Source organism: Emys orbicularis, chromosome 5 (genome assembly GCF_028017835.1).
Source record: "Emys orbicularis isolate rEmyOrb1 chromosome 5, rEmyOrb1.hap1, whole genome shotgun sequence".
NCBI lineage: Eukaryota > Metazoa > Chordata > Testudines > Emydidae > Emys > Emys orbicularis.
This window is the reverse complement of record NC_088687.1, coordinates 91,544,620-91,570,074: the sequence shown is the minus strand read 5'-3', so window position 1 is coordinate 91,570,074 and position 25,455 is coordinate 91,544,620. Positions and strand designations below refer to the sequence as shown.

Genomic DNA, 25,455 nt, shown 5'->3' with positions numbered 1-25,455 from the left:
CAATACTCCCCACTCCGGCACAGGAGTATACTCTACTTTGAGGGTTAGCCCTTTCCTCTCCTGCCCCTACTCACTACCCTGGCTCCTGCCCCATCCCTAGCTGCTGTTCATGGTTTCCCACCCCTGCTTTTATCTTCTCTTGCACTTCAGCTCCTCCCTTTCCTCCTACACCCTCTTACCTTTCTCTCCCAGTTCCTCACCCAGAGGTGAAAGTAAGCTGGTACGGAGGACTGGTAAGAAAAGGCGCAGTAGTGTAGCGGCAAGAAAATGGAGCATTCTCTCCCTCTCTGACTCCTTCCTGGCTCCAGCAATATTGAGGGTCCGGGGGCCCGGCTCCACGAATCTTCAGGGCCGGGTCTCCCCCCTGGCCCCACCTGCTCCCCCTTTGCCTCCCCTGAGTGTGGGCTGGCCCCCCTTTGCTGCCCCCGTGCACCTCCCTGGGTCACGGAAGCTCTCCTGTCTCTCCCCTGAAGCTCCATGCTGCCTGCCTGCATTAATTGCTGCCCCAGGGTCCTAGTGCCCTCCTTCACTACTGCCAGGGCAGGCTGCCCTTCCCCCTCAGACCCTTTCATTTTCCAGTGGGACCCTCCACCAATACAACCGCCCCCCCTGCCCACAGTCACCACTCTTGCCCCATGCTGGGCAAGGGGCAGCCCCGTCCCCCACCCCCAGTGAGGCTACAGTGAGGGGCAGCAGCAGGGGAAGAGGTGCACATGTGATGACAGCCCCCCCCCCCAACATGGCACCCACCACAGGGGAGGTGAGGGGGATTCCTGGACCTGAGAGGGGCCCTAGGAGCACGTGTAGTGACAGTGGGGGGATGAGTGTGCTGCTGGGGGGGAGAAGGGGGTCCCTACCCCAGAGCTTGCTGCTGCTGGCAGGGAGAGGGCTGGGGGGGAGTCCTCTCTGGCTCCAGTCCCAGGGCAGCCTGCCTGCACCCCAAACTCATCCCCAGCCCTGCCCTGCCCCAGAGCCCTCATCCCCATGCACCCTAACCCTCTGCCTCAGCCCTGAGTCCCTCCCACACCCCAAACCCCTCATCCTCAGCCACACCCCAAATCCACCCACAGCCCTCACCCCTGCACCCTCCGCCTCTGCACCCCCTCTTATCCTCAAACTCCCTCCCAGAGCCTTCACCCTGCACCCCTCCTGCACCCCAGTTCCCTGCACCCCAGACCTCCTCCCCCACCCAAACTCCCTCCCAGAGACTTGGGCAGGTGGGGGGTGGAGTTTGGGGGGGGGCAGAGTTTGGGCAGGGGCAGGTTCTGGGCACCACCAAAATTTCTACAAACCTGCCATCCCTGCTGGCAAGAGCTGGTGCACCATACCAGGGTGGACTGGCTTCCTGAGGCAGCAATTTAAAGGGCTGGAACCCAGGGCCCTTTAAATTGCCGCCAGATCCCTGGGGTAGCAGCAGTGGGGTGCGGGTGACTATTTAAAGGGCCCAGGGCTCCTGCCGCCGCTACTGCCCCAGGCCCTTTAAATCGCCGCTGGAGCCCCACTTCCACTACCCCAGGGCTCTGGGGACAATTTAAAGGGCCTGGGCCCTTTAAATAGCCCCCTGAGCCTGCCGGAGCCCTGGGGTAGCAGCGGCAGGGCTCTGGTGGCTATTGAAAGGGTTGGGGGCTCCTGCTGCCTCTACCACCCCAGGCCCTTTAAATAGCCACCGGAGACCTGCCACCGCTACCCCAGGGCTCCAGCAGCAGGGCTCCGGAGACGATTTAAAGGGCCCTGGAGGGTAGCGGCAGGCGGAGCCCTAGGCCCTGCTGCTGGAGCCCTGGGGCTCCGTCGGCAATTTAAAGGGCCCGGGGCTCTGCTGTGGTAGCAGCAGCTAGAGCCCCGGGCCCTTTAAATCACCCCCTTTAAATTGCCCCCAAATCCCAGGGCTCCCAGCCACCTCTGCAGCTGGGAGCTCAGGCAGTGATTTAAAGGGCTTAAGGCTCCCAGCTGCTGCTACCACAGCCCTAGCCCTGGGCCCTTTAAATTCTGATTTAAATCCTGATTTAAAGAGCCTGGGGATTTAAAGGCCCCGCCTCTTCTGGTGGAGGCCACGCCCCTCCTCAGGACTCCGGAGTACCGGCAAGTCCTTTAAGTTTCACCCCTGTCCTCACCCCTCTGCACTTGAGTCAGTCGGCTTCCTCTTTCCCCTCATACTGTCAACAGGGGCAGCACTGAAGACACAGGAGTTTCCTTGCTCTCAGTTCTTGTGACTGGGCGGAGCAACTGCAAGGAAAGCCCTGCTCAGCCCAGGGATGGAGCACACACAATCACACTATGGGCTGGGGATGGGGCACACTTAGTTCAGCCAGCACATAGGAGCTGTTTGAAGATTCCATTTGCACTGAGCACACTCCATCTCCTGAAAATTTGTCTGTCCAATTCATCCATGTCTCTACTGAGCATGTGCAAAGTGAGATTTTTCCAGAGGCTTATAACTTGGCGAAATTTGGGTGACCTTTCAGGGGAACAGAAAAAAGCTCACCAGTGATAATCCTCTATGCCAAATTTCAACTCCTGGATCTACAGCGTGGAGGTGCTTGACTGTCTCAATGAAATAATTACAAGACCTGGCCATTTTAGCTGAAGCTTTCCAAAATGACACCTGGCATGGACACGAATGGTTAAAGTTTGGCAAAGTTACAAACAACTGAAAACTGGGTCTTAAACAGAAAGTGTTGGGCAACCTTAACTGTCAGTGTGCTACCTGTTATGCTGTAATGGTAACCAAGATGAATACACACTCCTTTTCATGCTCTCCGATCACACCGAAAGCTTAACAGAAACAAAAAGCTATTGGCACAGAATCAAACAAAATTAAGGTTGGAAGTCAGGGGAGTAACTCAGATTTGTTTACACTAGGAAAGAAAGTGCAGCCTAGGATTTACCCAAATGTGCTCAGGTGAAAATTGTTAGCTAGTAAAGTCTGAGCTAGTGTCAGACAGAATCCTATAAAGAAGAGCTAGGAAAGCTGTATTGCACCATCGTGGCCTCTTGAGGCCAGTGCAGGAGTGTCCTCTAAACTCTATCAGCAAAAGTTTTGTCCAATGCAGTTATAACTACTCCTAGTTCCAGCACTGATGGTTGCTTCCACACCCTCTGGCTTGAAGTGGTTTAGTTTGGTTCAGTGGCTCTCAGCACCCCCACTATAAATATTGTTCCAGCATCCCTGTAAATGGCATAAGTTTTCACCACTTCTTTTTTTTTGGGGGGGGGGGGGGGGGGAACCGCTCACTGATTTGGAAAACAATTTTCCTGATTTTTCAGCCTCACTTTTTCCATTAATAAACTTCATCCCATTACTCTGGGTTTATATATTTCTAGCTTGTATTAAATCATTGCTCTTCTTGGTTAGCATTTACAATCGTCCAATACTAGCAGACAGTTACTCTACCCCCTTAATTGTCAGGGAGCCAAGTTGTAGGTATTTACTGTATGTGGTTCCTTTTAATCTTTCCTCAGAGATTACTCCCTCTAGCTCCTTAATTATTTTTGGTAGTTTTTCTCTGAATGCTGAGTGCTGAAACCAGAATATGCAGTAGTCTAAGCATGGTCTTACCATTGCCACAGATAGTTGCTGCAGTTCTCAGTTGCTCTTCTTGGAGTACTCCTCTATTCACAAACTTTTAAAAGTCAATAAAATAGATTTTAAGAGCACTAGGGGTAATGACTGTTTCTTCCTTGGTGTTTGTTCAGGTCCCAGTGTAAGGGGTCACTGAGCCTGACTGGTGCTGCTAGGAGATAAAGTAATTTATAAATGACTAGCAGCATGGTGGAGGTGCAAAGGGTGAGACATTTTTCAGCCCAGAGCTGTACTTTGTAGGATCATGAAGGGTAAGATGAACACTTATTTTCAGGAATTTCTCATAGCATAAGTGTCAAGGCAGGCTTTATCTACTGCTATGTAAGTAAGTTATAATGAGGAAAGCTATTCAGCAAAGACAACTGAAGTTACTGATATAGCAATATTGTAGCAATGAAAACACCATAAATGGCAAACAAAGGGTTGTGTTAGATAATTACTATTCACTTCATTGTCAAAGCATGGAACATGCACAACTCCCCATTGTCAGATTTAACAGTCAGCTGGGTCACCGAATGCTGACTGGGCCCCACCTGATCTGTGTCCCCTCCTCCTACAATCTGCCAGTGGCAGAGGAACAAAAAGATAAGGACCCACAATAAAAACCTGCACTGGGGCCCATGTGCCATAACATCACACATTCAAATAAGGTCTCACTTTTACACCCTACACTCATCCTGCTGCTGCACCCCCATACTGCTCCCCCCTTCTCCCACTCTGCCCAGCTCCATGCTGTGTAATTTACTCCCTTTGGCCCAGGCCCTGCACTAGGGCTGCTGCTAGAGTTTTCACCTCTGCCCCTGCCCAAGCCAGAAGCGCTGTCAGGGTAACCAGAGCTGTGAACCATTGCTGCTGCTGCCCTCAGAGCTCTAGGAAGAGCAGTGCACTGGTTCCTGTGACCCGCATTTGAATTTGGTGGGGTATTTAGAGAAGAGGGACCTCTAAACATTATGGAGGCTCTGCCCTGGGCAGTCCCACTAGCCAGAATTTGCAGCAGAGCTGACACCTTGGAGGTCCCTCCTTGGGCAAATTCAGCTATGGGTGTGGGGACCAGCTCATTGCTCTTTGTAGAGATTCCAGCAGGCTGCAAACAACAGCAGCATCAACCTGTGCCAGGTCTATGTTGTGCAGCCAAGCAACCGTGAGCCTGCAGGGGACCTCCAAGTGCATGGCCTCCTGCTATTCCTCTGCCACTCAATTCTCAGGCCCAACCCTCACAAGTAACTAAGCCATCAGCATGGGAAGGGGCCCTTGCTGCCTCAGGGCTGGATACAGGTCTGTGGGTTGCATGTGTCTTACACAGCCCCTGGCTTTCAGCCTCCATTTTTAGGGGTCCCAGGGGACCCACACTCACCTGTCCTGCAGTGCTTTTGCAAAATCTCACAGCATTTGAGCATGCCCAGTATTAGTCAGGATTTCCTACCCCAGCCTGCAGGGCTCATGGCCACTGACCATGCAATATAACCCAGACTTGAGAGAGAGGCATGTCTTCAGTTCCTCCTTGCACCTCACCTTATCAGGTCAAATTAGATCCTTCTGGCTTGTGAGGTGGTCTCCCAACCTCAAGAACTGAGCTGAGACCACTTTGATCACTTCATTTAGGACCTCAAAATAACTGACCAAGTTTGGCGTGTAATGCTTGAAGGTGAACTGACTGAAATTGACTATATAACTTCATGGTGTTGGGAAATTCTCTTCATGGGATTCCAAAAAGTGTGAACTCTGAGAATGCCATGCTTGATTTTTCAAAAATTGAAATGGGAATTGCATAAAATACCTTGATCCTCACTGAGGTACACTTAGGCAAGATTTGTATAGCTTGTCATGCAAATAACGGTATTGGGGATGCAATCCAGCACTCCTGGCACAAAGCCAGGGCTGGCTCTAGGTTTTTTGCCGCCCCAAGCAAAAACCGAACAAGAAACCTCTGAGAGCACAACTGCCAAAGCAAAAAAAAAAAAAAAAAAGCCACCCCTGGAATTCTGCCACCCCAAGCACGTGCTTGGTTTGCTGGTGCCTAGAGCCGGCCCTGCACAAAGCTAGCGTCGATGGCAATGAAAGTTGGTCTGAATAAAAGTTAAGGTGTATGAGTGTTACTTTACCTTAAAAAATAGAGGGAAATATGACTAGTGTTGGGCAATTGAACCTGAAGTAACCAAACACTGTCAAGAAAACACCTTGTTAGGCATAAAGAGCTTAAAGTTACAAGGTGAAGGAAAACTGTCTTTGCTAATGAAATAAGATGGGCTTAATATTTTGGAACAAAGTGTTCCAAAGAAATCAGACGTTTTAGGTCACAATTAGTCTAAAATGTTTGAGGCAGGATTTTTTTGGCATATCTGCCAAGGAAGAAGAAAAGCCATGTTTAGTTCTAACTGTACAAGGTCTGAATAAACTTCAGCATGGGTTGAAAAACCTGAAATTGAAGATGCAGCTTACATCTTATCATGCATTTATCAGTTTTTGTTGTTTGCTGTTTAACAGATTGATTACTACTCTATACAGTTTGGGGAGGAGTGGGGAAGTGCTTCATGGTAGAAGCCCAAAAAGAGGATTGCTAAAGAATAAAACAGGTCAAGGTCTTTTGACCTGAAAAGTGTAAAATTCTAGAACTCTTAAAAGCAATAGGGTTGTTTAGCTCTGACCAATAAAAGTATGTTCAAGATGCCTATCACTACTTTGCATTGACTGCTCTATGGGTCCATTTAGGAGGAGCTGTCCTATTAAAATAAATGAGTTGAGATTACCCAGCCCTGCTCATCAAAAGTTTTAAACCTCTTAATCAGAAAGCAGCACCATTTTAAATATTGATTTGGTGGTCAAAAAAACCAACCCCCCCCAAAAACCTTGTAGAGATCCAAAATCCTTTTCCAGATGCCCAGGTGGTATTTCAATTGACCTTAATTTTTAATTGCTTGACTTTGTTTCATTAGTGCATAGGATTTAACTTTCTCAGATTTTCACAGTTTATTCATTTGTCCTCGTTTCAAAAGAACCTCCTCACTTCCTGAACAGCCAGCAGAGTTTCCTGTTTGCAGTGAACCTCATTTTACATGAAGCCCTATCTTAATGCAATTTTTCAATCAGAAGATCTATTTAGCAAGGGTAGGAACTCTGCTTCCTAGAGCTATTGTACTGATGTTGGGTCCAATTCTGCAGTTCCTATTCCCATTCAGGCAAAAATTCCCTTTGATGTCAGTGGGAACTTCTGAGTAGGAGTTGAATGGAGGATGCTTTATGACGATGATTGTGAGGTCCAGAGCAATTTTGAAATACATGTGAGTTAAGAGCACTCCAGCATCTCTCAGGATCAGACTTAGTATGAAATGCAGATTATGGGCAGGAATTTAGGAAAACTATATGCAAAAAGATTTGAAGACACTAGATTTCCCCCCCCCCCCAGTTTTAAACATTTAACAGTGCACTTATTGATTATACTCTGTACAGACATATACCAAGTTATAAACCTTTTCCTCTTGTGTTCTCTCTTAGACCTTAATCATGTAAAGCATATTTACAATAGAAGGAAAAAAAATACTTGAGGTACAAAAACCCAAAAGAATATCTGAGGTATAAATACAAGTATATTTTAAATAATTATCTTTATCATGCTTTACTTATGTTTGACAGTATGCTGTGGGCAAGTATACATATTTACGATAGACTGGTATGTACACCATATGATTTTACAAATTCAAAGAGTTTCAAATTGAATATAGAAGGGCTCCTTATTCATGAGGAAACTAATACATTTGCCATTAAAAAAAATAAAAATAATACTGACAATGGTAACAAAAAGTTTCAGCCACCTTGCAACTCATTCATACCCTCAGTCACAAAATACATTTTTCACATAATACTGCATCTCTAAATCAAATCCGTACTTTATAGTAAAACCTGCATAAAGACCACCTTTTCCAGAGGACCTCTTGGTTTCCTACTGTCCATAACATGATTGTCAGTGAGAAATATCCAAAGGGTTTTTAAAAAATTAAATGGCTCACATTGAAGCTCTCAAAGCTTCATGTTAATGTGCAGCTTTCAGAAAGGCAGGTAAAGGAGAGAGAAAAATCCATATGAATCTTCCTAGTCAACTTACTCTGTCTGCTGCCTTAGGTGTCCTGCCATCAGGATTCCTATGTCTACATTTTCTTCTTAAAAACCATTAGGATATAGCGAAACATACCATGATCATGTACAATTATTACAACACATCCAGGAGTAAATGCAACAAATATTCATTTTTAGGCAATAAAACAATTTGACATTACTGGCTTTTTTGGCCACTAGAGAAGAATTTCAACACTACTTCAATCTACATAGTTTACAAGTGTATTCTGTATTGCAGTAAATTTGCTAATCACTCCTAAAAAGATCATGTGGGTTTGAAACAGACAGAGCAAGTCTACTATAACAATTGCTTACAGGTTAACAATGTTAATAACACAAAACAGGCAAGAATGAAGGATTGCTGCTGCTGGTCCATTGGGTAGTCAGAGATTCCAGGTTGAACTGTATCCAATACATTAAAATCCATTCTGTGGATCCATATCAGTGTGCCAGACACCATGCTTCTAGCTATTCCTTTCAACAATTACACTCATTCACACTTATCTCTGTGCAAACCTTTCTTTGCTTCTCTCCGTGAGAGCACATTGAAGAGTACCAGCTATTCCAGTGGATACACCAGTCCCTCAACACATTACAAATAAAATGACAGGTATGTACATAAAGCTAATATCACATGGGAATGAAGTATCTTTACCCCATTCCATAATATATTTGTGTTAAGAGATTTGCTTCTCAGAAGCAACTCAAACCATCTAGTAATAGTACAATATACAGTTTTGATTTTTTTGTTTTGTTTTGCACACAGTCAGCCTATATATTCCAGTCAAGGTCTATACTACAGACCTTACACAGACAGGAAGCAGCTTTAAAATGTATGGGATGGTCACAGTCCAATTCAATATATTAGTCTTCCAAGACACCAATTGCATGTCATCCATTCGACAGTCTTCAGTTGCTAGGAATGTGTACATTGATGATGGGTTTAATGCGTAGTTGTAGTCACCTGGATTTTACTTCTTTATTACTGAAAGAGTCTCTGATTTTAGCAACTTCAGATGCACATAGGTGTCCAAAAGACTTAGTGTACCATTCTGGCATGTGGCCCCTGTAACATAGAGGGAAACAAAGTAAATGAAAAGTTCTATCAGCAATACTGGTCCTTACTCAATGAAAGTATATCAAAGGTGCTCAAATGAACATCTACTTGGCTACACTACTGGTTATTCCAAAAAGCCTGGTTGAACAGAATTCTGAGAAACACCTTTTCTCTGGAGAGGTTGGTTATTAGTTTTCATGTTGTACAACATCCAAATCAAACGCGCACAGATTTACCAGAGCAAAGAAAAGTAAGATTTCATCAGAACTTGGGCTTCTTACTAATGTAAGAAGTGTGTGAATACAACTATCCTCTCTCAAATATTCATGCCTACCAGAAGTGAAGGGGAACAAAAACAACTAACTACACAAAGAACAGAACCACCAAAACATGTACCTGGCTTACTGAATAACTGTGTGATTCCACCCACAGGTTGTCGCCCTAGCATGCTTCCTGGAAGAGGAGCAACCTGCCTGGGCTGGGGCCAAGGGGAAGTGGCAAGCAGGAGGGGGCCTTGGGCAGAGCGTGGGTGGGGCCACGCGGGGCTATTTGGGGAGGCATAGCCTTCCTCAGCCTATGATACAAGCTGCCTATGAGTACAAATGCTGCATAATCAACCCTAAACGAAACCCCTCCAGAGGAACTGCCGCCACCCACAAAATTTGGTGGGATAAAGCGGGAGATTGTACCTTAAATCAATTCTGCACATGTAGGTGAGTTTGGATTTTCCTGACCCGCAGGGTTCAATCAGATACCTGGACAAAAGCACATTAACTCTAACACCAACCACTGGAGCACGGTCATGATCCACCGAGGAGGCTAACAGCACACAAGCTCCTTTAGATAAATTTGTCCTCCATGTTCTGTTAAAAACAAACATGAAATAATTGCCTTACATTACTGTAAGAAAAGGGACAAGTTTCTACTAGCCTTAGAAAAAGTGCTAGAATTTGCATAAATAGGCAGGTGTCTACAAACTCTCCCTTCTTCTGAAGTAGTGTAAACCAGATTTTTTTTCTTAAGTTTTGATAGTTCTCTGTCTTAAGCCTAGTGCTGCAGTATGTGAAAGCTCACCTTAAAATCACAGAGTCTCTGGCTGGGTGTGGTGCCATGCTGTTCTGGACATACTGGTATACATCTGTCTGACTGTCCAAGGTTTCAATTACTTTAGAATCCAGGAGATCTTCATCCCAAAGATGCTGCTCTTTAAGTAAACGGTTTAAAACCTCTTCAGGCACAGCAGGGACTTCAATGGTGGCTTTCCACAGCCGGAGCGGGGGTCCTTCACACACCTGGGAACATCAGCATAGACTTGTCAGTACTATTACAATTTACACTTTTCCTTCTTAATTTCTTAGTGTTGAAAAACATACTATAAAGGGATCAAAACATCATGTCTTATTAGTCTTGTCATAAGAAAGAAAACCTCTTGCATGAGAATAAGCTGCATGGCCCAATGGAATTGATGTGCAAACTTCTAAGTTACCGTCTAAAGGGAGTGATCATAACTTCAAAGAGTGGTTCTAAACTGAAAAGGGAAACTGAGAACAACACCCTGTGGTGCCATCTTTATTGCCTCTCAATGACTTCTAGCTACCAGCTCTGCAAACTTGATCTGAGAGGCAAGAAAGCTGCTTTTCTTACCCACCATTACCAGTAATAAAGGTTCTTGCAGGCCAAACAATACCTTCAGTTACATCTCTGCAAGTTTGTTGGCTATAGGTTTGCACAGGGGTAACTGATCCTGTCAATGGAGTTCAGTAAATATTTTGATGATTATGATGCACAAGGAAGTACAGGAGGCAGTGAGCTGCCTTCTAGATGTGCTGGCTCTGTGGAATGAACAGGAATAAACTTACTTTTGTCCCTAAAAGCAGCAGATCCACTAGGGTGTGTGGGTTCCCCCCACATAATCACTTTTCAGAATACAGATGCACTTTGCCAATTGTTTTCTTTTCTGCTATACCCTCATCTATTAAAAGGTCTATTCTGTACCAGACTAAACCACAGAAAACAGCCAACTAAACAGGAGTTGTGAACTTGGGACTCCACTGATGTACCTTCTTGTAGGCCAGCTCTGCTTGTTCTGATGTGGAATAGCTGACCCAGCCTTTGAACTTGTCCTTCATCTCTTTAAGCAGGTCATCCATGCAGTCCTGAAGGAAGCAATGATAGTCTGAAGGCTCCGTACTGCTGATTCGCCCAAGTTCCTCCAGGCTTAAAGGCCTCAGGTCTTGCTCTGTGTAAGAATTCCGACATCTATTCATTTCTTCGGGAATCTGGGAATTGCAGAAAGAGAATCATCATCCTAGAACCGTTTCTTCGTATTCTGAAGGACTCAGTATGGTCAAAGCTAACAGTTCAAAAATTCATAAACGACAGTCATCTGAACTCAGAATGCCCCCCACTACAGACATGCAGGATGACAATTAACACAGAGGATGAATTTTGATAACAGTGTATAAATGAAAGAACAAAGACAAGAAAGACCCTGATAAAGAATGAAGGGGGAAAAAAACGCAATTGTTGAAAGAAATATTTGCTACATGCTCCTATTTGCTACATACTCCTGCCAACTGGGATTTAAAAGCTAAATATAGTCACAACCCTGATGAGAAAAAACAGTGAATGAGAGACATGGAGGGGTGCAGTATATGTATACATATTGCATATACTGTATTGCACACAAACTACATTTAAAATGTTACAGTTGTAAAATCAAGCACTCACGTTAAGTGCCAGAATTAAAATTGCTCATGGAACCTTAATTTGATCCCCTTGTGTGCATGCATTATGAAAGAGTTTAATTACATGATTTAATTATTTTTACACAGGACCTCATTCAGGGCACAGAACGGATGGTGCTCACTGAAGGAACCGCTACTCAATATTTATTTTCATTGTTCAATGTGTGCCCCATGCCTCATTTATTACACAGTACTCAAACTGTGTTCTGAACACAGAATTTTTAATTGCCTCATGGGCTTTTCTACGGCAATCACCACTAAAGGATCTGAGCACTTCACAAACATTAATGAATCAATTTCATAACATCCCTATGTGGTGAAGGGGTATTATTATTTCCATTTCACAGATGAGGAAGTGACACGAATATAAATTTTACACTAATTTTGAGTGCCCAATTTGAGAAGCACAGGGCCTAATTTTTCAGAGTACTCAACTTTTTATAACAATTTACATGGTCACAGCACAGTTCCCATTGACTTCAATTTGGAGTTGAGTGCTCAGCTCTTCTGCAAATCAGAGGCCGGGCTCTCAAGTCAGACACCCAACCATGTTCACACCATTCCACATCCCAATGACCCAGCTCCCGGAGCGCCTTCTCCCAACTATTGTGTTCTAGCCCAAGGCTTATATTTAAACCACACTCATGCTTTGGGATCTCACTCGTAATTTTTGAACCCTGCGGGTTGGAAAAACTGCAGTCCTCACTACCAGCACCACCTACAACAAACATACTTATTATATATAAATATGTATATATTGTGTGTAAAAGTAACAGCATGGATTTGTCAAGAACAAATAGTGTCAAACCAACCTAATAGCTTTCTTAGACAGGGTAACAAGCCTTGTGGATAGGGGGACGCAGTAGATTTGGTATATCTTGACATGAGTAAGGCTTTTGATACTGTCTCCCATGACCTTCTCATAAACAAACTAGGGAAATACAATCTAGATGGAGCTACTATAAGGTGGGTGCATAACTGGTTGGAAAACCATTCCCAGAGAGTAGTTATCAGTGGTTCACAGTCAAGCTGGAGGGGGGATAACAAGTAGAGTCCCGCAGAGATCGGATCGAGGTCTGATTCTGTTCAATATCTTCATCAATTATTTAGATAAAGTCACAGAGAGTACACTTGTAAAGTTTGTGGACGATATCAAGCTGGGAGGGGTTGCAAGTGCTTTGGAGGATAGGATTAAAATTCAAAGTGATCTGGAGAAATGGTCTGAAGTAAATGGGAAATGACTGCGTAGGAAGGAGTACTGTGGAGTGGGATCTGGGGGTCATAGTGGATCACAAGCTAAATATGAATCAACAATGTAACCCTGTTATAAAAAAAAAAAGCAAACATCATTCTGGGATGTATTAGCAGGAGTGTTGTAAGCAAGACACGAGAAATGCTTCTTCCGCTCTACTCCGCGCTGATTAGGCCTCAACTGGAGTATTATGTCCAGTTCTGGGTGCCACATTTCAAGGAAGATGTGGACAAATTGGAGAGAGTGCAGAGAACAGCAACAAAAATGATTTAAAGATCTAGAAAACATGATCTATGAGGGACCATTGAAAAAAAATTGGTTTTGTTTAGTCTGGAGAAGACAGAGGGGACATAACAGTTTTAAAATACATAAAAGGTTGTTATAAGGAGGAGGGAAGTAAATTGTTCTCGTTTAACCTCTGAGGATAGGACAAGAAGCAATGGGCTTAAATTGCGGTAAGGGAGGTTTAGTTGGACATTAGGAAAAACTTCCTGTGAGGGTAGCTAAGCACACGAATAAGTTGCCTAGGGAGGTTGTGGAATCTCCATCACTGGAGATTTTTAAGAGCAGGTTAGACAAATACCTGTCAGGAATGGTCTAGATAATACTTAGTCCTGCCGTGAGTGCAGGGGACTGGACTGACCTCTCGCGGTGCCTTCCAGTTCTACGATTTTATATGCTTTTTAAAGGTGCTTATCTGTTTGTCTAATAATATAGTCTTTAAACAAACTAAAGGGACTCTTGGCTCTCCATTGAAAACTTGTCTATTTTTCAGAGATCTCTTTTGATCACTGCTGAACTGGTGGTGCTATTTGTTTCACAGATGCCTGTCTCACCTGGAAGAGCTTCTTGCACTCAGCAATCATATGGGCGAGGCCTTGAGTTGCAGCCAAGTTTTCATTTAAATCTTTCTGATCAGGTTTGCCCAGACTCTGTTTTCTCTGCATCACCCTATGGAGGAGGAAAATAAACAAGTCAGTATTAGTTAATGGCTTGGTAAGTGTGCAGTTATACTGCTTAATGTCCTGATAGCACAGACCAGAGCTGCTTAGGACAGAAACGTTTGGTGTAATGTTAAATGTTATTGATGTCTTTTCTTGCTACTGCAGCTATGCCTGTTCTGTGGCAAGTCTAACCCATTGCAAACTTGTTCATAGTTGTAAATAGCCACACTGGCTGCCTAGCTGACCATCATGACCAGTTCCAGTAAAGAGAATGGAGTGTTCCTAATGGGAAAACTAAGGCGTGTTCCACCTAGAGTAAAGAGCTGCGGGGATGTTGCTGACATGGCCTCAAAGGCTGGTTACCAGTCATAGTTCAATGTCTTGGGGAAAAAAAGTTTAAATAGCACTTACCACCCACTCCCAACTCAGGGCTCTGAATTCCACTGAGTGGCAGGGCCCCTAAATGTTAGGTGCTGCAATGCTGAGCCTAACTCCCCAATGTGATTCTAGTCCCTGGTAATCTATTTGGTGACTTTTTCATCCCTAGGGCAAAGCCTTTTCTTTCAATTAGCCCCCTGATAAGCAGAAATAGGAATAAACACCTGTCTGTAAACACTTTGGTTCCCTGCTCTTGCTGGTGATCTGAATACCAGCGTTAGTGTGTGTTTATGTATAAAGTGAATGAGGAAGCAGCACTAATTGGACTACTCCATGCTGATTATCGGTAAACTGTGTTGCTCTCCAGTGAATGAGGGTAAATCTATTGTTCCTCAGACCTGGTTACTTTCTTATCTGACCACCTCTTTCATTTTTCTACCAACCCGTTTGCAATGGAATGTCCCAATGAACTTCATAACACCCACCCCTTCTTTAGCTTGACCTAAACTCTGGGAATTTAAAGTTTAATTACCTAGTTTGACACAGAATAGTGGCACAACTGAACTAGGTGAATTACCCCTGCAAGACATATGCAGTAAGGAGGCTAAAACACGCCTTCTTAATCCTCAGTGATACCTAGTGGTGTTATTTTAATACTGTTGTACAACCGCAGGAGAAAAGTTAGAGGAGTTCACATTATGCTACACGTGCTACCATTGTGGGGTGGACATTGCATTTCCTTGGCTACTTTTGAAGTCTCTAAAGGTTAGTTTTGCTTTATAAATACCTACAGCAATACAGAGTGGGATCAAATATACATTTTGCTCCTAACATATCTTCTAAAGCTTCCAATGTAATCAAAGGTGGGGGGAGGGGAAGATAATTCACTTACTACAAACCAAGTTCAAGATGGTAGCTGTAATAGGGGAATCCCAGTACTTGCTAAATGATATAAAGGAGTAGTATCACAGGAATGGTAGTACTGAACTATATTCTCCTGCATTCTTTGGAGACATACCTTGGAGAAGAATTCTCTCTCTTGAGAGTATTTAAGTGGAAGAGGGAAGGTGCTAAACACACAGCAAGGTTTGTTGGTGTCATCTGGTTTTCCTTCACTGCAGCGGTGACATCACTCAGGAAATAAAGAAGAATCTGTAGGACCTCCCTGTTCTCATCGGGTAGAAGCATAACAGCAGCCTTGATAGCCTGGAGCCGCTGATCCTTTGGCACATCTGCATAACATTAGTAATATTCTCATCAGCTCACTGATTTTCCACACACACAAGCATGAATACATCCCAATCCAAAACTCCAACTTCAGCTATTTTACTCAAGTTTGCAAGGATTTCCTCCAGGATGCATACCAGTCACAGGCAACACACAAAAGGATTTTTTTTTTTTTTTTATTGCCACCAACTTACCTACCCTCAGTTATTTCCTGCCTCAAGAGAAACTCAATAGTATAAAAGTTGTGCCTGTATCACAGTTTGTAATAGAATTTAATTTCAAGCACGACATCCTCCTTCACCCCTGCTAAAAGAGCTGTTAACTGCAGAAGTCTGACTGATGACCATGGGCAGTGTCGAACATGGAAACAAAGTCCAGCTAACAGACGCCAGCAAAAATTCTTCAGCTCTCAGTAAGTTCACAAGGGAAATACATTTAACAATCAGTGAAGCAATAAAATAAAATAAATAAATGGGTACTAAACCTTTTCAACACTGATGCCATAAAATACCAGAAAGTGCTTCACCAAACACACAGAGGCCTGTTTTATTGAGTAGATCTTTCAAAGTCACATGGTGGAAAAAGAAAGTCACTGACATGCAGCCCCATACCATTACACGGCTCCGTGGTTACTGACAACAAACACCTTGGGCAGGAAATTTTGACTCGTGTTTTTATAAAAACTGAAAGTCTGGGAAAAAAATAAAATGAAATAACCCAGGCCAGCTCTGCTTCTCAAAGTGAGTACCAGTGAACCACCTCCAAAAAGGCAACTTGAGGGGCTGAATCATGTGGCGTTTCTACCATCATTAGCACTGCAAAACTTTGATGACATGCTCAAGAGAAACTTGGCGGTATGTCTCATCTGTAATTCTCTCATTACTAACAGACCATCTATTTTGTATCACTTTGAGCATAAGCTAAACTGTAGGGTTTTTTTAAACTGACGTAGGTGGTGATGTTAAAAGGTTTTAAAGGGTACACTAAAATATCTTACATATGATATACTGCCTTCCACCCTCAACAAGCTCAAGGCATTTTACAAGTGGTGCACAGGCACAATCAGATACAATATGCTAACCATAATACCAAAGGGAGGGGAAATTCTGGCCATACACACGGAAGAAAAATTTACAACAACTTCCAAAGGATTTTGCTGTCTATGGACAGCAGATCAAAACTTCTGGCCTAGCTCATCCCCCTTTTATGGGCAGAGCAGCTGCAACCCCTGCAGATCAATCCCAGGGGAAGGAGACGCAGAATGGGGAGTGCAGTTTTTGTAGCACTGTATTAAACTTCCCCTGGCACCAGCCACTAGAAAGTATTTCTCTGCAAGGTTGGTGTCCAGGGTGGCAGGACAGCCATCATTACTCTCCACCCCTATCCTAACCTATCATATCAGTTGGTGCTAATTGAGTTGGCATTAGCACATCTCCTTCAGCCCTGTAGAATTCCCATGGGGAGTTTTGGGGGAAGGCGGTGTGTGATGTAAAGGCATTTAGATATGGTGACGAGGGCAGTAATGAAACCTAGATGGATAGCATGAGGAGTCCTTCATAGCACAGCTCTATTGGAGCTACCCTACCATGGAGCCTAGGAGGACACCATGGGACCACAGAGGCAGCATGAAATCACAAGGTCCATGTATGCATCAACCTGGCCTCCCGAAGAGGTCAGAGGATCGAAATGTTATGACAGCTGACTCCCGCCCATTCCAAAGGAACGGTTAGGTATTCTCATCCTAACAGCTCAACGCAGAGGAAAATTGGGGTGTGATCTGATCATCTATTGTGTAGTCACCAAAAGACCCCCTACACAATGCTTCCAATCTGTACAGAACTCAATTTATCAAGCTGAAATGAAGGGAAATCACCCTACAGGGAGATTAGTTGTTTCTTTCCAGATAATTAGACTACACAGTATGCTAAAACAAGGGATTTTGGAAATCATTCCAACCATGCTATGTATAGAGTGCCCATCAGTACACTAGCTGGGTGGGGGAATCAGCAAAGGGACTTCAGTGTTGCAACGCTGAGCACCATGGCACTGGGGGGGGGGGGGGGGGAGGAGAAGGAGAGAATCACAGGAACAACTCTGCAATCCACGAAGCCGAGTTAGGCACCTAGGCTCCCTCTACAATGAACAGGGGAAGATAAGCAACTAAGAATTCAATCCACAAAGAGTCAGCATGCCCGCCACCAGAGCTAGCTAATAGGATATGCCAATGAGAGGTGTGTGCTAAGCCATGCCCCTTTCTTGAAGATAGGCACCTAACTCTGCTTACTGATCCATGAACAGGAATCGGCCGCCTGTAGTCAGATTGCTGAGGTGCCCAAGATATTTCTTGCTAAATGAGTTAGGTACCTGCCTTGTGCTATGCAGAATGGCTGCTGGTGGCGTTGGTATCAGCAGCACCACCCACCTTTTGACTTCTACCTGGTGGTTAGAGGACTCGCCTGGGATGTGGGAGACCCAGAACCAATTCCTGTCTCTGCCAGAGGGGGAGAAAGGATTTGGACAGTGGTCTCCCACCTCTCGGGACAGAGCTCTAACCACTGAGCTCTGGGATAGTTTTATGTGGGGCTCCTGCAATCTCTCCTGCTGAAGCTGTTCCACTGTGGAGAAATAACAAAAAAGTGATTGGAACTGGGAGACTGGACCGGAGTCCCCCACCTTTCTAGCCCAATGACTGTTCCACTGCGGATAAATTAAATAGCCATTGGGTTACAGAGAGTGAAAATGACTCTCTAGGCCACTGATATAGGGCACCCACCTTGATCTTAACCCTCCTTGAAACGGGACTGGATCAAAGTGCATTAAGTAACTGTAACTGCACATCAGCAGGGTCTACACGGACAGTTTGTCTGTGGCAGGCCGGTGTGGGGTAGAGTCACACCCCAGCATGCCATGAAACAATTGTTTGTGTAGACAAGCCCCTAGGCGCCAAGGGAGTTTAGGTGCCAAGAGGGTTTGGCAGGAGTTTTATGGATTGCAGTGGAGCCAACACTGGGACTCAGGTGCCTAAGTATCATTGTGGATCCCACCCTAGGCCCCAGTAGTAGAAATGATAAAATGGCAGCTGTAAGATTAAAAATGTTTTAATTAGTTTATGAGTGGTGCTATCGGGCATAAAATGACACAAGATTAAGGACTGTCACAAGTTTGGGCAATCCTGTTGTAAAAGGACATAGTAATTTCTGAAGCAAATTTGCAATTTTTCAGAAGTCAAAGCTCTCTAACCTTGTATCTGCAACCTCCCCCCATCCCCCTCCAAATGAGACATGAACTTTATTTTAAATCTCAATCAAAAGCATGCCCGGAGAAGACAGAGAATTCCAATTCAAAGAGGCAGAGGGTTTATATCGGTTCCAAGCATTCAGAAACAGATGAAACTGGGAAAATTTGCCATCTATATCACTATATAACTAGAGAACCAAAAATCAGTTTCACAAGAGGCAGGATGACAAATAATGGATACTTCAAAAAGAAGGTAAAGTATACGATGGTATCAAATAGCATTGTTTCCAAATTCCCTAGCAGCCAACACATGTGGTGCCCAGATGAGGGATATATTTGGCAGTTCAGTCTTGTAAATTAGACATTGTAGGAGTGCATATTTGGGAATATTTCTCTGAAACCAGGGCCCAATTTTCTGTCCCACCCAGGGAATCTCAGGACTTACATTGGTAGATCTGTAAGAATGTCTCAGAGAGTTTGTTGGTCATGAGCGGCTCAGGTAGATCACGAAAGTACTGCTTTAGCATGTCTGCCACATCGTAAGCAGACTGGCCTTCATAGTTAACGCTGTCTGTTGAGCTCTCATTCATTTGGCGCAAAGCCTGGATTCTTGACTTGACTCCAGATTTCCTGAACAGTCCAACCTACATGTGTTTGCATATTTAAAAAAAAACAAAAAAACACAGACATTAAATCCACCAAGGAGGTGCCAAATCCTACAGTCCTACCCACTGACTTCAGTGGGAATTGTGCTTGAATATGGCTAGAGTAAAAAAGAAATAAGGGCTTGAAGATTTGGCTCAAGAACAATAAATAATCAAGTGCTGGGATGGTGACAGCGTAGTGGAATGGTAGTGAAGTGAAACTAACCTGATCCAAACAGTGGTTGCGGAGGTACCGCATGGCTTGCTGAATGCTCTGTGGGAGAGGCTGCCCTGTACGCTGGACATTAATTGGCAGGGGAACTCCAAACACATTCCGGTCTTTATAATCTGGGACCTTAATCCTTTTCATAAACTTTGGTACAGCCCTGTTTAAGCAGAGAGAAGGAGAAGGAGAAAGCATAGCTGTTAGCACAGCATACACAGCATTCTCAACCCCCCCCCCCCTATCTTCTAGATTCCAGTAGCTGTAACATGCTAAAAAATAAGTGAAATGGAAAGACTTTAATAGAGTGAATACTATGTGAAAGGCTTAGTTGTAGCACGAAAACATAAAATATTTAATCTTTTCCACAGAGGAAGGTGGGGGTAGGAAATGGAGCATCTCTATGATGCTTAATGTTAGGAGGGGCTATATGTTGATTACAAGCATTAATATGGGGTGCTAGTCTATCAATACTGGTACAACAAATGCTATGGGGTAGAACAGGAGCCAGGATGAACTATAGTAGAGTCAAAATAAATCCCGTGGCCAACAACCCTTTATAATGTAGCTTCTTTAGGTCTCTCAAGAAAGATGGGCATGTGAACAATAACCTTTTTGTATGTCAACCACTTAGTCTATAAAGCTCTCAAGCCAGGCCGACTGCCCACCCGTATGTATAACAGCAGGAAGCTGATGTAATACATTTGAGTTTGTCAGCTAAAAATTTCAGTTCTTCAAATGACCCCTTTGAGGGACCCCCCCGTCCTTGCCAGGCCCCAAGTTTCAATGAAACACCTTTCCATTTGCTTTTGACTCAGAGGAAAAATTTACCAGAGCTCAAAAGAATTATTTACTCTTGGATTCTCAAGAGTGTTTTCTCAAATAAAAAAAAATCCTTTAGCATTTGAAAGTGTTGAGATCATCTCGCTAATGAAAGAGAAAGTTAATGTAGGATACAAAACTTCAGAGGACACAAAACAGGGAGACTCTTAACTTTTGCATGTATAGTCAACTATACAAACAATGTATTATGCTTTTGGGGGCTAATCTGTTCTACAAAAAATAAAAAGAATCAAACTGTATTACACTATAGTTAAACATGGGGCACTATTGATATATGTGTGAATAATACTCGCTTTGTCAAAAAACACGCCAGCAGAATGTGAAAGAACACATTACGATCCCCACTGAGAATCTGAAGCATGCAGGGCTAACCGGTCAATACTTATTTCTGTCTTTCAGAACAAACAACTTCTGTATTTAGCATGGCTCACATAATAACAGCCTTTGAACAGGAACTACTTTGATGTTGGAGTTAAATACTCAGAGTCCTGGAGAAGGGAGGAGGCCATAAGAACGAAGGGGGAACCCCCCCCCAACTATATTGTACTTTTTGCTGCTTTAGGGTTACACAGACTGTGCAATACAGATATGGCAATAACAGGTTTTCTATTTCACTAATCTGACAAAAGATATTGACTGGGTAACGAAAACCTGAAGTGGCTACAGGAAAACTCAGCTGTTTTTCCAAACTTGCTGAATTTTTTCATTTTGTTTTTATAATAACTTAACTGGATTTGGGTTTTTCTTTTAAAACAAAATGTATTCAGCATAAAAAAAGTTAGCGGTCAGTTGGCGACACACTAGAAGTGAGGGAAACTTACTCAACTGAAGTGCCCTGGCATTAAATAAATAATATTAAGAATACCAATGAAGGAGAAAGGCAGGAGACTTTGACGACAGTTTTCTGGTATCTTAAGATGTGCTAAAGTAGGTCTCCTTAAGTGCAAATTGGTTTAATACACGATTACACCTTTGTGCTATGGATTCTAGCTGGACTTTTCCCAACACAGCCAGCTGGTCTGTGCTTCATGAGCATCTGTATTGAAATGCATTCCCATGTCCCTCGCGTTAATTGCAGCCACCCTCAGTGGCTCCCTCTTAATGAGCATCTGACACCCAATGACATTAAAACAATGTGAAGGGTTAATGGGTTTAGTATTGTCCTCTGAGGCTGGAGCCCCCCAGGAGAGTGGCAGAATGAGTGTTAATTAGATGCAAGTAAACAGGAACAGGGAAGATAGTTGGGGATTAGTGACTGTTTTCTATATTCATTCATGACTGGCAAATCCCTAGGGTTTGAATGGTCCTTACCAGCTGAAGCCATGCTTATTGGAAGGTGTGTATTTCTCCAGGAGGGCAGTTAACTTCAAAAGAGAGTATTTCTGCAGTAGGTTCATCTGTGCCACAGACTGGCTATTAATCTGTAATGACACAGAGCTCAAGCTGGGTCCGTGGGAGCTCTGAAAGCTGTGCCATCTCAGTCTGTGCCTGCAGGAAAGGAGGGGAAAATAAAAGGCAATTTATTGAAGTGTCTTTGGAAGACACATGTAGAAACCACAATAAAAGGATTCTCTCTAATGATGTGGAGGGCATTCGTTCTAATGAGTGTTGTTTAAGAACATGCCATTCAGCAGAACATTCCATTCCATACTGAGATTTCTCTGACGACATCTGGAAATTTTGCCTTATCTACTACATATCAGAAACTCCTAACTCCTGATATATAGCAGATAAGGCAAAATTTCCAGGTGTTAATGTGGGAGCAAACAACCTGGGCTGGTGGCCATGATAGCACTAACTACCTCGTAGTAATTTGCACAATATGGTACAAAGGGGCACTATATGCTGTTGGAAGTACCGTATTTTGAACAAGTTGTAAAATGAAGGCTTTGACCACATAGCCGTGGTCTCTTTTGTGATGCTGTTTTGGAAAGAGCAGGGATACCACCACCAGTATCCTGTCTTATTTCAAATTTGGGCAATTACATTCTGCATTCCCCACACATCCCAGTTTCAGTTTGACAAGTTAGTCCTCACCCACCCCCAAAAACTATTTTAATGTTGCTGGTGAAGATGACTCTCACACTGCACTGCAGAAAGAGTTGCATTTCGGTGGTGGACACATTTTGAATAAACAAATACACTGTTTTAAAGTGGCTTGGTTGGAAACCATTCTGGATTAAAGGCGCTATAAAAATATTATCCTCACCCTTAATTTCTGAAACTGATATGTAAAAGTCACATATTTGCTTTAATCACCACAGCTACTTCTATGCTAAGGCTTTAATTGGGTCTAGTGCAGGGGAGGGCAAACTATGGCCCGCGGGCCAGATCCGGCCCATCAGGGCTTTCAATCCGGCCTGCAGGATTGCCAGTCCTGTGGTGCAGCGGGGCTAAGGCAGGGTCCCTGCCTGCCCTGGCCCTGTGCCGCTCCCAGAAGTGGCCAGCACCACGGCCCCCCTCCGGGGGGTGGGGGTGGGGAGATGGGACAGAGGGCTCCGTGCACTGCCCTCGCCTGCAGGCACCACCCCGCGCAGCTTCCATTGGCTGGGAATGGGGAACCGCAGCCAATGGGAGCTTTGGGGGTGGTACCCACAGGCGAGGGCAGCGTGTGGCAGGGGCAGCGTGTGGCAGAGCCACGTGCCCTACCCCACCCCCAGGAGCCACTGCTGGACATGCTGGCCACTTCCGGGAGTGGCGTGGACCCAGGGCAGGCAGGGAGCCTGCCTTAGCCCCGGTGTGCGCCACTGCCACCCCAGAGCTGCTCGAGGTAAGTGGCGCTGGGCCGGAGCCCACACCCCAACCCCCTGCCTTGAGCCCCCTGCTGCATCCCTCCTGAACCCTAACCCCCTGCCCTGAGCCCCCTTCCGCACTCCGCACCTCCTCCTGCACCCCAACCCCCTGTCTCAGCCCTACATTCATGGCCCTGCATACAATTTCCCCACCCAGATGTGTCCCTCGGGCCAAAAAGTTTGCCCACCCCTGGTCTAGTGGCAGAAGCCCCTGTTACTGACCTGTTGGACCGTGTCAGTGATGCACCCACCCCAGAGTCCCTTCTGTCCTGCATTCCTGAGGGCTCTTCAGTCTCAGTCAAGGAATTTCCTGTACTGTCAAGGTCACTGGGGGTTGTTCGATCATTATTTACATCAAGGTGAATCTGCTTTGGAGAGGAAGGGCATGGGGAAACCGAATCTAGTGCTGAATCAGAGTCCCCTTCATCTGAAAACTTCTCTGACCACTGGTTCACTATTTTCTGCATCCCTTTTACGTGGTACAGGATATCATCCAGCTCTGGAAAGATGTCTTCATTCTCGAGGTCTGCCAGGTCACCTGTACTGGAATACAGAATTGAGCCTGGTACATTGTCATAAATGCTAAGGCGGCTGCCCACTGAGCTAGAGGAGTTGCGCCTTTTCCCAGTGCTCAGTTCCTTGGAGCTTTGTGCACTGTTCTCCCTCCTGAGGGAGAGATGGCCATGTCCATGAAAGCTCCCAGTTCTCCAGTTCACCGAAGAGTTGCTCTCTGATGGGGAGAAGTTACCATTGGAGAGCGCTTTGGGAAAGGTACCTGGCTTGTGGTCTTCAGGGATAAAAAAAACAGTGTCTTCTGCAAAACTTCCCCTGTTCTTAAAGTTCTGCTCCATGACATCACTGAAGGTTGATTGGTTGAAGGGGTCGAAGCCTTCGAGGTACATTCCCACCCTTTTATTATATGCACTGAGGCTGCGTGTTCTTGTGACGGGGCTGGGTGTGCTGACAGCGCTGCTTGTCTCAGACTGACTGCCACTACTGCTGGTCTGGGTGGAATTGGAGACGCTCCTTTTTCGTACCATGGGGACATTAATATGATTGCCATTGAGGGTAGAAATTTCCACGCAGTTAAACTGTTTTAGCTTGTCCTCATCCAGGCCTTCTTTTAGGATGGGCCCACTGATAATAAGACCCAGCTTGGAAGGGGCTTTATTTTTGCCATGGTGAGAGCTCTTGATTTTCAGGCTCTCCATCCTCTTTAACAGGCTCTTCGTTTTAGACCTGGCATTCTTTTCATTGGCTTTCATGTTGAAGCTGAAGCTAGACAGCTCCTTAGGCGAGGGCAGGCTACTGAAGGAGTCATCGTTCGTTATGAAGTTTCCTGACGAGCAAACGCTAACGACTGAGTTTGTTCTGGTGGTGGTTGCCTCGCTCTGGAGGGTGACTTGGTGGCTACTGGTGCTGCTGGTGCTGTGAATGGAAGCTACCTCCTGACGCTCGCTGAGGTCTGTCAGCACGCTTTCATGGCTAGCTGCGCTCGTCAGGAGAGGCGCTTCTGGGGATGAGGGATTCAAATCCTGTTTTGGAGGGAAGACGTCAAACTCTTCAAGCCTAGACCACCTCTTGCTGTCCCTTTGAAAAGTCCATTTACCACTTATTGCACAAGGCTCATCTTCATCGGAATCTTCACTCTGCGCGCAAAGAGAGCATCCATAAGGTATAATGGCAAACTGGTAGTGATGATAGCAAAGTCCTTTCAGTGAGTATACTTAAGTGTGTGATTTGCTATCATTTAAGTTAATATCAAAACAGCCATGGGCTTCAATGAGAGCAAGACTGGGCCTTTTAAGCCAATCATAGTTAAAGATAACATATAATATGCAATATATCTTAAGACTATTTTTTTAAATAAATGAAAATATACGTTTGAAGTTCATTTCAAAGCCGTCTTGTAGATAAAGCAAACAGAGCAAATAATATAATCTGAGTTAAATTGCTCTTTTCAACAAACCCCAGTATCTCTAGACTTTTAATTAATTGGTCACAGTGGATACCCTTGAGATCAGTGGGAATTCCTGGCATGCATAAAATTTTAAACTGGAGTCAGTGAGGGGCAGGTCTCACTCTGGTCTCTCTCCAATGTTACTCTGTTGATAGTGGCTTTGTTTATATTCTCCTTTGCAATTAAGAGATGCTTCTCAGACATTCTGAATTGTAGTAGCTTAACTTCTTACCCATCCCTGAAGCTTAAATGGTTTTATAACTGTGACTAATGAGATAGCAAGAGAACCTATTACACTGCCAGAGTTTAATGCCTCCAGGCTCTTACCTGGTCCTTTCCTCCCCCTATAACCCAGCAGCTGACACTAAGATTGTCCTGTGAAGTTTCTACTTCAGACTAGCTCCAGGCAATTTTAACATTACTTCATAGATACTGAGCAGCAAATGCCAGCAACAGTGTAT

At 44.6% G+C, this 25,455-nt stretch overlaps 1 protein-coding gene across 1 annotated transcript in view; it reads right to left on the bottom strand.

The window, feature by feature from the left end:
• Nucleotides 1-7,146: 7,146 nt before the first annotated feature.
• Nucleotides 7,147-25,455, bottom strand: part of DLC1 (DLC1 Rho GTPase activating protein) — a 370,991-nt gene continuing 352,682 nt past the window's right edge. Inside the window, exons 8-17 of the mRNA XM_065405826.1 lie at nt 23,257-24,683; nt 21,554-21,730; nt 19,403-19,562; nt 18,978-19,176; nt 15,087-15,300; nt 13,583-13,697; nt 10,808-11,026; nt 9,822-10,039; nt 9,437-9,610; nt 7,147-8,756 (exon numbers count right to left, since the gene is read on the bottom strand). Coding sequence (XP_065261898.1) covers nt 8,651-8,756; nt 9,437-9,610; nt 9,822-10,039; nt 10,808-11,026; nt 13,583-13,697; nt 15,087-15,300; nt 18,978-19,176; nt 19,403-19,562; nt 21,554-21,730; nt 23,257-24,683 — 3,009 coding nt within the window. The 3' untranslated portion in view covers nt 7,147-8,650. The remainder of the gene's footprint in view (nt 8,757-9,436; nt 9,611-9,821; nt 10,040-10,807; nt 11,027-13,582; nt 13,698-15,086; nt 15,301-18,977; nt 19,177-19,402; nt 19,563-21,553; nt 21,731-23,256; nt 24,684-25,455) is intronic.